Source organism: Perca flavescens, chromosome 15 (assembly GCF_004354835.1).
Source record: "Perca flavescens isolate YP-PL-M2 chromosome 15, PFLA_1.0, whole genome shotgun sequence".
NCBI classification, from domain to species: domain Eukaryota; kingdom Metazoa; phylum Chordata; class Actinopteri; order Perciformes; family Percidae; genus Perca; species Perca flavescens.
In genome coordinates this window covers 4946527-4959529 of record NC_041345.1, presented here as the reverse complement: position 1 = coordinate 4959529, position 13003 = coordinate 4946527, and the positions used below count along the sequence as shown (strand labels likewise).

Here is a 13003-nt window from a genome sequence, read left to right as displayed (position 1 = left end):
ACAAAAAAGTGGTATCGGGCCATCTCTAGTGTGTGACTCTGTCCGTCCGTCTCTCTCTCTCTCCATGTGCCTGATCTCATGTCTCACTGTGAGGTCAAGACAACCAAAATCACCATGAACATAGGTGTTTTATTTTGAAATGTGTTCGCAATCGCTGCAGCGCATGGTGCCACACGGCCTCTCCACGCCCGGTATGAACGGACAGATTGGATAACATGGGTGCCGAAATGTACAAAAAATAGCTGTGCTACGCGACGCTTACGCACCCGGTGTGTTTTCACTGTAAGGTTGCATTCACACCAGATCAGGCATTGCGGCTGAAGCGCCAGTTTTCCCATTAATTTAATGTGGGTATTGCGTAAAGGCTGCAACGGTGTGGACTGCAGTGGATGCCGGAAAAAAGCGCAGCGACCCTCTGGTGAAAAGTAGAAACAGGAGCAACGTAACCAGCATTCAGAAAAAACACAATGGAGTGTAACGGTATGTTTCACGTATAGTCACTCAGTTTGGCCTTGTGCACCAGTTTAAAACCCTCGGTAATGATAGGCCTCGCATCCTGGTTAGTTATTGAAAGTCAATGTGTTTTTTCAATCCGTCGATACGGAAAGAGAAACACTCGTAGGACCTGGCATACTAGCAGCATGGCTAAAAGCTAGCACCATGGGGAACACAATGGAGACACAAATTGGTCATTTTAAGCGACGCTCCCACTCCGGATTTGGTATGAATGCAGCCTAACACTCAACTAAATCCACGCTTTACTGTTGATGAGCTCTTCATAATCATTCACAAACATGAAACCGGTTTCTTGAAACATTTAGGTAGACAACAAAAATCAACGATCTTGCCAGATTTCTACATTTTGAGGCCTTGTTGCAAGTCGCTGTGTGCTCCCACCTTTCACTGCATGGGCCCTGAGCTTGACCATGTCATCACCGTGGAGACGGTTGAAAAAGAGCAGCACACTGCCTGCCATCGATGCCCGTGGCTCACTTGGTCACTTGTCTGCCTCTCCCTGTCCTTATCTCTGGGCACAAGCCTTCTCTACATCAGCGATGGTCTTGGGTGCGTCAGAGGACAGGATCAGAGGGCCTCCCTTGTCTTGGATCACCACATCATCCTCAATCCTGACGCCCAGGCCGCGAAAGCGCTCTGGCACCTGGTCATTGTCCTCACAGATGTACAACCCTGTAACAATAGAAGGAGGAAAGTGGAACATAGAGCTGAAAATCAAATATCACGATATTTATGACCAAATACATCAATGTCGATATTGTAGGGTTGACTATTGGTGCTTTTCACAAAATATTAACACAATGGAGAGTTTTGATAAATAACACCAATTCGTATGCCATTTTGGCATGTTATCAAGACGCATAATCGCTTTTTAGCGTGTTTATCGACGCCGTTTGGCCTCCATTGACTTACATTACCTTGCGATTGCGTGTCAATTTACGCCAAGTTCTCCTGAGAAAAGAACGAGTAGTATGAAAGCCCGAAAATCTGCATAGGGAGGTTGGTTGGGGGGGTGGATGGGTCAAATAACACAGGACTTTCACCCAGGAGACCGGGGATCGTGTCCCGTGTGTCACGTTTACTAAACACAACTGTTGCTTTCTTCTTTTCCTAAACCCAACCGTGTTGTTGTTGTCCCGCGTCCCGTTATTGTTTTCCTAAACCCAATCCATCCGCTGTATACGGTGTAGATATACACGCACATAGCTCAAAATGCGTACAGATAACGCGCAACTTGGCTTTAGAAAGTGCCATGTATGTTTACACAAAGTCATGATGTCACGTTGGGTAACATCGGAAAATGACATCACTTTACTGTAAGGCAGCCATTAAAACCAGTAAAAGACAACCATTTTGTCATATCATGATAATACGATATCCAAAATTTAAGACGATATCCAGCCTCATAATCGATGTTGATACAATAAAATATCGATATATTGCCCAGCTCTAGTGGAACATTTATGAAAGCAGGAATAATGTGAAACGTAAAAGAGAATGTAGAATAGATCATGTGTAATGAGGGGCTGTACCACAGTAACCGGGAGGGATGTTGCGATTGGTTGTGCCGCAGCTTGGATTTTTTAAACCTGCTTTCACCTCGATTCTTGATCAACACAGCAGCACATCGTGAGGAAACATTAAAAGAGTGAAAGGGGATTCAAAAGGCTAGTTTGTCTATACCTGGTTCGATAGTGATGGCCATTCCTGGCTGTAGAGGTTGTGAGCGGGACAGCTCAGGAGTGTCGTGGACGTCCATGCCCAGGTAATGGCCAACGTGGTGGGGGCAGTACCGTCGTGCAGCCTGGGATGAGTATACAAACTTAACATCAACAAAACTAAAGCTTAAAAAGGAGTTGAATAGAAGTTTCCAGTCCCACAGCAGACACCGCTTGTTCCAAAAGATAGATAACATGTAATGTAGGGGGCCACTGTGGTTTGTTGAGATGAATAAGCATCATCAGAAAACTTCCTACCTGCACTAACAGAGCACAACTGAATCCAGGAGCATCTAAAGAACACAAGCTAAAATAAAAAAATCCAATAGGTTATTTCCATGGCCTAGGAAGGTTAAATCTATATCTGTGAACATGAGCTACTCTCTCAAAGCCAGAAACCAGAAAGTCTAAGGTATGAGCTAAAGTATAATTATTTGCCATGTGCAACATCTTAGTTTACTGTGTTAGCATGCTGACATTTGCAAATTAACACAAAGTACAGTTGAGGCTGATGGGAATCTTATTGGTTTATCAGGTATTCAGTAAAAAAAACAAATTATTAGACAAATGGAAATTTTGGTCTCTCACAGGGGAACCCCATTGTCAATCAGTCAGCCAATCCAGAAGTCAACAAGTCAGAGAAGAGGCCTCGGGCTTTCCAGGCCTTATTTTTTTTTTTCCCAAGATAATTTTTTGGGCATTTTAGGCCTTTGACAGGAAAGATGAAGACATGACAGGGGAGAAAGAGAGAGAGAGGGGGGGGGGGGGAGGAATGACATGCAGCAAAGGGCCGAGGTCGGAGTCAAACCCAGGCCCGCTGCGTCAAGGAGTAAAGCCCTACATATGGGCGCCCGCTCTACCAACTGAGCTATCCGGGCGCCCTTCCAGGCCTTTTTAGTGATTTTTTTCTTTTCTTTTTAGAGAAACCAGTTGAGTAAATTTACATTCAGCTTTGGTTTGGCTGGCTTGTTTTATTTCCCTGAAAAGAACCACCGCAGGAAATAAATGCCTCTATTATACAAAGTTTCAAGCATATTGTGTTTCATGGAGGTTGTAATTAGGTCATTTCATAATTTACACTGGCTTAATACATAGCTGATGGCTATGTCCCCGACCACAAACCACTGTTGAGGACATAAATGAACCAAAAACGTTTAAATTCAATGCCAAGCTGCCATGGTAACCGTGCTAATCTGACAGAAACATGTCCACCTCTGGTGTGGTTGATTGATAGGGCCGGATTTTCAGATTTACATTAGCAATATAAAAATATATTTGTGTGTGTGTGTGTGTGTGTGTGTGTGTGTGTGTGTGTGTGTGTGTGTGTGTGTATCCAGAAATGCAAGTTAATAGAGTGAAATATGATCTTGGGCTTCTGTATTTATCAGAGACCCTTTATTCATCTTAACTTAAGGAGCAGCTGAATATTCGGATACGGGTAACATAACTTTCTTGTATGGTAAATGATTTGCAACTTATTTTGAGAAATTGTGTGACTTGCAGAAACTACTTTGCTTCAATTTATTTCATCATAACTTAAGGTTTCCACTGAAGGAAGCCGTAGCTCGGTGCTCTTCTAAATCTCCTCGTCTTAATCCACATCAAAAAATCCACAGGACCACTCGGTAAAAGTTTAACTAAAAAAAATAAAATAGCATGGACAAAAGCATAGACAGTAAAATAATAATTTCGACGGAGACCAGTGAAATCACTTTTCCGGTGAGTGCTGAGCGTTACTGAGCAGCCTCAAACTGAGCTTGAAGACGTAGATGTGACGGGAGCAACCTGTCTGAAAGTTGTAAGTCTTCTGGTAGCTGTGCCAAGAGAAATCTCAATCATTCCCAATCTTACAGAGACGGAGAGTGTAGGTATATGTAAGGAGATAACATAGGCACAGGCTAATTATTGCTAACTGACATGCTAGTTAACATTAGTCATTAAACCTAAACAGCTAATGGAAGTCCAAACTGCCTGCGAGCTTCTCCTGTACTATACGGTAATTCCTCTACTGTGTGACAGTAAGTCCCGTGATTATGACACAATTGTTAGCCTATTTTTACAAAAACGTCTGCTACGGAGCTATAACGTGAGGTACAAGGTAATGGAGCCTTTTATACATTGTCATATTTCTATAGAAATGAACAATGGACAAATAGAGTCTTTAAACGCTTCAGATGTAAAGTTATTTGCTGTCAAAGTGATGCTAAAATGAATGGTAGTCAATGGGATGCTAATCGAAGGTGATGGCTTGTTAGTCTACAATCTCCCCATAGGAGGTATGCTTTCCAGATGCTCGCTTACCCCCTTGGTCAAAAGTGCCACACGTAAAACTTTCCTCCCCTCTAGTCAATGTCAAAGGTAATTTAAAGGTGTACACAGCCACGTTTTCCCAAATATCACAAATGCAATATATCTAAATTAAATTGTATGTGTGTTTAAATTATCTGCACACATATATTCAGTGCAAAGAATATGCAATTAACTTATTGCACCACTGTAAATATGAACCGTAATTACTTATTACTAATACTGTACATACTCCTATAATGGTTCCTTTTAAATCAATCAACCATATAAATGACTGTATTTTTTCACATATCAACTTAAATTGTATGCCCATTTGCAAAACATAAATAACTGCATTTAGGCTCCCACAATTACCTTTAATACATCAGCGTCGCTGGTGCTAGCCTTGACGATGCCTAGCCGCCTGAGCTGTCGTCCCAACAGAGCCAGCATGGTGCTGTAGATGTGATCCAGGCTGACGCCCGCTGAGCACAGAGACAAACAGGAGCGCTGGACCTCCAGGACGGCCTCGTACAGCTCCGCCTGGGCAGGACTGAACCTGGTAGGAAGGAGGTGGGGGCAGCAGTAAAGGTATGTTTGTTGTCTGTCATTGGAATAACTCTCAAAAAACGTTGTCACACTGGCCGCAACTACTGATTATTTTCATTGTTGATTATTTTCTTAATTAATCGATTAGTTGTTTGGTCTGAAAACGGTGAAACGTGTCGATCGGTGTAGATGACAGCCCGAGATGACGTCCTTAAATGTCTCGTTTTGTCCACAACTCAAAAGATATTCAGTTAACTGTCACAGAGGAGTGAAGAAAGGAGACAATATTTTCATAAAAAAAAAAAAAAAAAAAGAGACTCAAACCAATTAATCGATAATCACAATAGTTGGCGATTAATTAAATAGTTGACAACTAATCAATACATTTTTGCAGCACTAATTAAAAGGCCCTAAAATCTAGAGACATGGACGATTTCAAAACAAATCGTGTATATCATATATATAGCTAAAAAGGCATAATACTACCTGAAAATATCCAATGAGATAAAAAAAATTTAGGAAAAGATCTGAGAGTATTGGGGGTGAAGACGAATGTGCAGAACAGATGGATTTCAGTTAAACATCTGCATTTAGAGAACAATCATAGAAAAGAATATGTAAAGCACGTTTGAGTCTCAACATAAACATGCAAAGATATTCTTCATCAACATTATTTTTATTTGTCAAACTTACTTTCCATTCACTGGCCATGTTCGAGTGATATCACTGACGTAACCAAAGTATTCACAACCACCATCAAGCAGCACCATTTCACCATCCTGATAGAGAGGGAGGGAAAAATGAGTCAGTTAAGCTATTAAGTCATTACTGTATATACATAAAGACTTTTCAGAATGCCTGTTGTTCATCTTGGATGCATCTTCTGTGACAGGACTGATGCATTAGCACATTCAACCCATTTCTTTACCTTGATAATCTGGTTGTTGTTTATGTAGTGCAGAGTATTGGCTCGATTCCCACCAGCAACAACAGGGGGATAGGCCAGGAAGTTGGCGCCATGGATCCGATTCTCAAAATCAAACTGGAAGATTAACATAAGGTTTTTAGTTTTTTTTTTTTAAAAAGCCTTGTGAGATTCATGTTTGCTGTCATCTACGCTGTCCGATTTCTGTGAAAACAGCTTTTTAATTTGCAGCAACTACAAAACGGAGCAATGAAAACCACACCATCATTACTGCACTCTGGCTTGGTAATCTCTGAGCTCTAGAAGCTGTTTGTCACACATACTGTTAATATCTGCCAAATAGACAGCTAAAACAATAGAGCTTCAAAAGGTCCCATGACATGGTGCTCTTTGGATGCTTTTATATAGGCCTTAGTGGTCCCCTAATACTGTATCTGAAGTCTCTTTTATATAGACCTTAGTGGTCCCCTAATACTGGATCTGAAGTCTCTTTTATATAGACCTTAGTGGTCCCCTAATACTGGATCTGAAGTCTCTTTTATATAGACCGAAATTCAGCCTTGGTGCAGAATTACAGCCACTAGAGCCAGTCCCACAATGACCTTTCCTTAGGATGTGCCATTTCTGTGTCTGTAGCTATTGAGGAGGAGAGAGGGGGGGCAAGGTGGAGGGTGGGGGTGTGGCCTTGACCAACTGCCACTTTGCTTGTTTGAAAGCCATGATGTCTCTCTCTCATGGGTGGGCCAAATTCTCTGTGCGGGCAAAGCAGAGAAAGGGGAGGTAACCTTGCTCCTTATGACCTCATAAGGAGAAGATTCCTGATTGGTCCATCTGAGCTTTCATTTTCTCAAAGGCAGAGCAGGATACCCAGGGCTCGGTTTACACCTATCACCATTTCTAGCCACTGGGGGACCATAGGCAGGCTGGGGGAACGCATATTAATGTTAAAAAACCTCATAAAGTGACATTTTCATGCCATGGGACCTTTAAAGCCAGTTGGTGATATAACTAGTAAGCTAGCCTTCTACTTCTAATTATTTATTTGTTCTGAGTAACCTGTAAACTAAATATTTAATTTTGATAAACTGACATCATGGTAACAGTTACCTTAGCAAAGAGCACAGCTTCATCCACGTCTCCTTGAGACAGAGCCATCGTCCTCCTAAAAGCCTGAAAGACAAAGTGTCGCCATAGAGTGACTACATTATACATCTATCTATCTTAAAAAAGGTGTAAAGAGACACGGTTACAGAATAATACAAGGGCATTAAAATGTTGCCCTATTTGCAGGCATGCATCTGTAATTAAAAAACTATTACAAAATTGACACTAAGTAATTTAAAAACCAACCTGTGCTGTGATGTGACCCGCTTCTTGCATGAGCGCTACCTCTGCTGAGCTCTTGATGGCCCTAAGAGAGTGTACGAGGGGCCTGAGAGAGTGCGGCATCGACCCCGCCTCCAGCAGGGGGCCCACATGAGTCTGGTGGAGCCGAGGGTGGGTGGGCTGGGAACTGTCGTACCACAGCACAGTGCCTGAAAGAGGGTCGGAGTAGGAAGAAAATGGGAACAGTGAAGTTAAAACGTTTGCAGTCAAGTGTCAGTTCCTGTTTTTTGTTTCTTTGAAGAAAAGTTCAACCACACAACGCGTTAGCCGTAGGGAGTCACTGGTTTTAAAGGGGACCTAACACGCTCATTTTCAGGTTCAGGTTGTGTTTTTACTAGAACATCTTTCCATGCTTTGATGCTCAAAAAAAACACTTTATTTTTCTCATACAGCCCATGGCTGCTGTACCTCTATACCCCCTCTGTTTGAGATGCTCCGTTTTAGCCCCCCCTTCCCAAAAAGGCCTAGTCTGCTCTGATTGGTCAGCGTTTCTAGGACTTCCGCATCTTTGCTCACGGCGTGTCTGTGGCTGCATCTCATAACCTTTATTTGATAGCTCCTCCTCGACTCCTCGATCCTCGGCTGAACTGGAAGTTTTTCTGTCCCTCCTCCGTCAGGGCTGCTTCAAAGCTCTTATTTCTGCCCCGAGGACAGAGGAGCGAGCATCGAGGAGGACCGAGGAGCGAGCATCGAGGAGGACCGAGGAGCGAGCATCGAGGAGGACAGAGGAGCGAGCATCGAGGAGGACAGAGGAGCGAGCATCGAGGAGGACAGAGGAGCGAGCATCGAGGAGGACAGAGGAGCGAGCATCGAGGAGGACAGAGGAGCGAGCATCGAGGAGGACCGAAGAGCGAGCATCGAGGAGGACAGAGGAGCGAGCATCGAGGAGGACAGAGGAGCGAGCATCGAGGAGGACAGAGGAGCGAGCATCGAGGAGGACAGAGGAGCGAGCATCGAGGAGGACCGAGGAGCGAGCATCGAGGAGGACCGAGGAGCGAGCATCGAGGAGGACCGAGGAGCGAGCATCGAGGAGGACCGAGGAGCGAGCATCGAGGAGGACCGAGGAGCGAGCATCGAGGAGGACCGAGGAGCGAGCATCGAGGAGGACCGAGGAGCGAGGACACACAAGAGCAGCCTTCCCGGAAGCTGTGCTGTACAGCTGACAAACTCACGTGACGTTTCAGAGGAAAGGACGTCTCATCCCTCTAAAAACACATTTGCGCTTTGCCTCTCTCCTCCCATTGATTCCTTGCGTCTCTCCCGTGCCTCCTTGGTGGGAGGGACTAAGACACGAGGAAAGGCGGTAAGTGGAGGAGTCGAGGAGGCAATTTAAGGGTTATGAGATGCACTGCTTGTATAGCAACACATTAACCATGCGTCCTTACACACCAACCTTTAAGGCTCTTGAGCACAACACCTAGTTCTTCTGTGCTATGAACTCTCTCTATGCCGGTCAAAGCAGCCGCCCCATCCTTCCCTGAACGGGGCCCGTCCCACAGCTCTCTCCCCGGGTCTCTGCGGGGGACAAACAAGATGGCCTGGTCTGGTCGTCCTTTCCCATAAAGAACCAGAGCACTGTCAGGCTCTAGGATGCCACTGAGGTAGAGAAAATCCTGGGGAACATTTGGCTCCAGGTTAATTGACGAAAGCCTTGGTAAAATAACAATCAGTATTCCTATTGAGAAATAATTAGCATAAGACCGCTAAGTAAGAGACATTCACATTCCCTTCCCTTGTGTGTAGATTAAGTGTTTTAAGCTGTTACTATTACCTGTTACTTTCAAAACCCCACAAAGGCAAAAGAAGATTAAGCTGAATATAAAGAAATACAACTTTGGACCAAACAAGCACCTGGTTCTGGTGGAAGGGATAAGGGATGTCATTGGTCATGTAGCGGGTCGGATGGGACAACACGATGACCACATGGGTGCTAGAGGAGGCAGAGGGTCCCAGCCTGTCTGACTGGGCCTCGATAAGTGAGGCCAGCCGGTGTCTGCGGAGCTCGTATTCTGTCTGGCTCAAGCCTGGAGTCACCTCACCTGAGGAGCAGAGATCACATAAGTTGTGTTTCAGAGTTAAACAACAGCTCATCATCACCTACACTGTGCCCTACTATCGTTCTCCTTGATGTGTTCTTATTTAATATTATTTCTTTATGTCACATGCGGTGTCTGTGATCTACAATAGCTCCTGTGTGAGAGCAGGATTTCCTAACATCCTAAATAAATACGCATTGAGCCTGTTGCAGGTTTTCTCTGAAAAATCTAAATGTGCTCATGCAGCATTCTTTTTATAAACAATACTCACCATGTTTGATGAGGTGTGGATGAGTGTAAGGGCTGGGCTGGCCCAGGTACCGAGCTGGAACCGTCTTTGGTTTCAACCCTCCTGGTTTCACAGAGATGTTTCTGCACGGGCACCAGACGCATCCTCAAGACAGCAACACAACACAGACAGGAAAAAAGACTCTTAAACTGGGAACCCACAATGCTGCATGCAGACGCTTTAACTATTAACTCCGTTTCATCGACAGTCACAGGATGTTTTACAGATTAGAGCTTCACAGCTGGAGGATTTTAGCTTAATCACAGAGATATTCGTATTAGTGCACTATATATGTCAGCTGATAAGTGACAAGAAATTGCAGAACAAATAGATATGTTTCAACAATTTCCATTCTATTCTAGACCACAATATTTAAATTGTTCTCATAAATCAATGATACGTGGCCGGGTTGGCTCAGTGGGTAGAGCAGGCGCACATATAAATGGAGGTCTATGCCTCGACGCAGAGGTCCAAGGTTCGAGTCCGACCTGTGACGATTTCCTGCATATCTTCTCTCTCTCTCCCCTTTCTCACATAGCTGTCCTGTCAATTAAAGGTGGAAAAGCCCAACAAAAAAATAAATAAATCAATCAATGACACAACATTAGACCCAAACCTAAATTAGATTGTACAATGCAATGGATCAGCGAGGTTATATGCGTCTTCAAATTGATCACTTAAAAATAGAATATGGTTATCGTTCATTGACTAAGTGCCAACAACATGTACCTTTTTCTTTACTTTTACTAATATTATAATTTGGTTATTTTTATTTATTTATTTATGACATAAACTGCCTAATGCAATATAATGTGCTTGTTCTGTTATTAAAATGCATGAATAGGCTGCATGTTATTCATACAGTATATGCTAAACATGGGAAGTCAGCAATTGATTGCTTCGACTGCCAATCTCAGTCAAATCTTTGTAGTGTCTGAAAATGTGGTTATGAAACAAAGGATCATTTCATCTGGGCTTTATAAGGGTGCTGGTTGTCTGATTTTACATAGAATGGCTTGTTTTTATCCAATAAATCATGATATATAGCCTATTTTAGCCTATACATATCTGCCTATTTATAATGCTTTTGTTAATAACAATTGGAAGTAAGGGTACCCATGGGGACAAAAATCAGAAGTGCCGGTATTTAGTTCTGGGGAGTTCGGGCCAAGGGGGTAAGCATCGGTCAACAACCCGTAGGTCCTATGGCGCCATTTTGATGCTACCAAACGATCACCCGACGTTAACATCCCATTGACTCCCATTCATTTTGACATGCACTTTGACGAATAACTGGTGATATAACGAATAACTTTACATCTGAAGCGTTTAAAGACTCTATTTGTCCGTTGTTTATTTCTAAAGAAACACAACAATGTATAAAAGGCTCCATTACCTTGTATCTCACGTTATAGCTGCGTAGCAGATGGTTTTGTAAAAATAGGCTAACGATTGTGTCATAACCACGAGACTTACTTAAGCTCACAGGCAGTTTGGACTCACATTAGCTGTTTAAGTTTAATTACTAATGTTAACTAGCATGTTAGTTAGCAATAATTAGCCTGTGCCCAGGGGCGGATCTACCGGGGTGGCATAGGGTGGCAAATGCCACCCTAAAAGAAAGCCTTGCCACCCCAGTTGGCAGCAACGAATTAAAAGTTATGGCCAATTTGACCATTTATGAGCGCAAATCTCCAATGTCCGACTGCAGTCAGTCAAAAACTGTTTTGCAAGACATTGATTGCATGAGATTAAGTTTGTCTGTATGAGTTTGTAAATGGCAGCCTGTGCGCTTTTGTAGTGTGTACATACTATTTCTCATCAAACTGTGATTAAATTCAGTATATATATACACGTCTGCCATATGTTGCCACCCCTCAAAAATTCCTGCCCCCCTCTCGCCACCCCATAAATATTTTTCTAGATCCACCCCTGCCTGTGCCTATGTTATCTCCTTACATATAGGCTACCTACGCTCTCCATCTCTGCAAGATTGGGAATGATTGAGATTTCTCTTGGCACAGCTACCAGAAGACTTCACACTTTCAGACAAGTTGCTCACGTCACATCTACGTCGGAAAAGTGCTTCTATCCAGAGCAACGGGATCTGTTGGTCCAGTTTATATTCTGTTTATGGTTCGGGCCCATTTCAGATCCTGCTCAGATCCTTTACTGTAGTATGCAAGTACAGTGTGTAGTTCGAGCAACAGCCCTAGCACAACTGGAAAACTCCAAGTGACGCGATTTGCATCACTTTGTTTTTCTGCTGGCCTGTGAGTGTGTAGGAAGATCTGGGCACTGGTAAGATGGAGGGAAGTTCACCATAGTTCAATTACACATACGTTACACAGTGGTGTAATCTACGTGATACGCAGGTATACGCAGTATAGCCTACACACTAAAGAAAGCTCCAGGATTTCCGTATACCTACTTAAAATGTCCAATGACATGCAACAATATACTTTCCATTATATTTTTGATATGATGAATGTCATCTGTGTTCTTTTTCTTCGCATAGACAACATAAAAGTATATTTCCACCGTAAATTGGTGCATTAAGTATATCCAAATGCAGGAAATTAAGTTGTTGACGCTCAAAACTTCCCTGGGGGAGGACAGACCCCCCACTATGAGATGCCCCCCATTCCTCTAAAGGCAGATTCTGGCCCTTATATATAGGCCAAAATATATATATAGTAGGCCTACAGCATACATACTACAATACATTAGACTACACCACTGGTTACCAACATTATTAGGATACAAATTTGGTTGAATATTGGCAAATATATCCCTTTAATATTTCCCTCTGAAATGTAACGTTAGTGGAGTAACGTTAGTAGTGTAAAGTAGGCTACAAGTACCTTACAATTGAACAGACAGCACCAAACTATGCTCACCTCGACTCCAATTTCTCCGCGGCAGCAGCTTGGCAGCAGACCGGACCAAGGTGCTGGTTGAGGGCAACATTGTTGCTGCTACTGGAGGACACCGATCAGTCACAGCATGTCGCTGTAGACATAATGTAACAGTCCGTAAAGAACAAATTAGTCAACTAACGCTGGATATTTACGGAGACGCGTAGCGGTGTGTTGTTGCGACTTACCTCCGTCAAAATCTTCTCATACAACTGCTGTATATGTCTTCGGTTGACATTTACCTCGCTAGTTTGATGTCACGTTTGCTAACCGTATTCGTTCGTGGTGGATGCTGGGAATATACTGCCCTGAGTTTCGCTTGCCAGGCAGAGACGCTTAATCCCGCCTCCTTCTGCTACGATTGGCAGAGCCAAAGCCAA

General features: G+C 43.3%; 1 protein-coding gene across 1 annotated transcript; it reads right to left on the bottom strand.

The window, feature by feature from the left end:
• On the bottom strand, window positions 1-12912 carry xpnpep3 (X-prolyl aminopeptidase 3, mitochondrial). Its single transcript, XM_028600422.1, has 12 exons — window positions 12812-12912; window positions 12606-12717; window positions 9688-9810; window positions 9232-9419; window positions 8774-8993; window positions 7345-7529; window positions 7102-7164; window positions 5998-6111; window positions 5763-5848; window positions 4896-5079; window positions 2200-2320; window positions 1-1188 (listed from the first exon to the last, which is right to left on the bottom strand). Exons 2-12 carry the CDS (start codon window positions 12673-12675, stop codon window positions 1022-1024), a joined length of 1521 nt encoding a protein of 506 aa, XP_028456223.1. The 5' UTR covers window positions 12676-12717; window positions 12812-12912; the 3' UTR covers window positions 1-1021.
• Between the last annotated feature and the right edge of the window lie 91 nt (window positions 12913-13003).

Bases quoted from the DNA above. Each gene is read 5' to 3' on its own strand.
- xpnpep3 (XM_028600422.1), bottom strand. From the start codon at position 12,675: ATGTTGCCCTCAACCAGCACCTTGGTCCGGTCTGCTGCCAAGCTGCTG. The intron at 7,165-7,344 runs GTTGGTTTTTAA...TTTGTCTTTCAG, and splicing joins CGGGTCACATCACAGCACAG to GCTTTTAGGAGGACGATGGC. The intron at 5,080-5,762 runs GTAAGTTTGACA...CCTTCCTACCAG, and splicing joins ACATGGCCAGTGAATGGAAA to GTTCAGTCCTGCCCAGGCGG.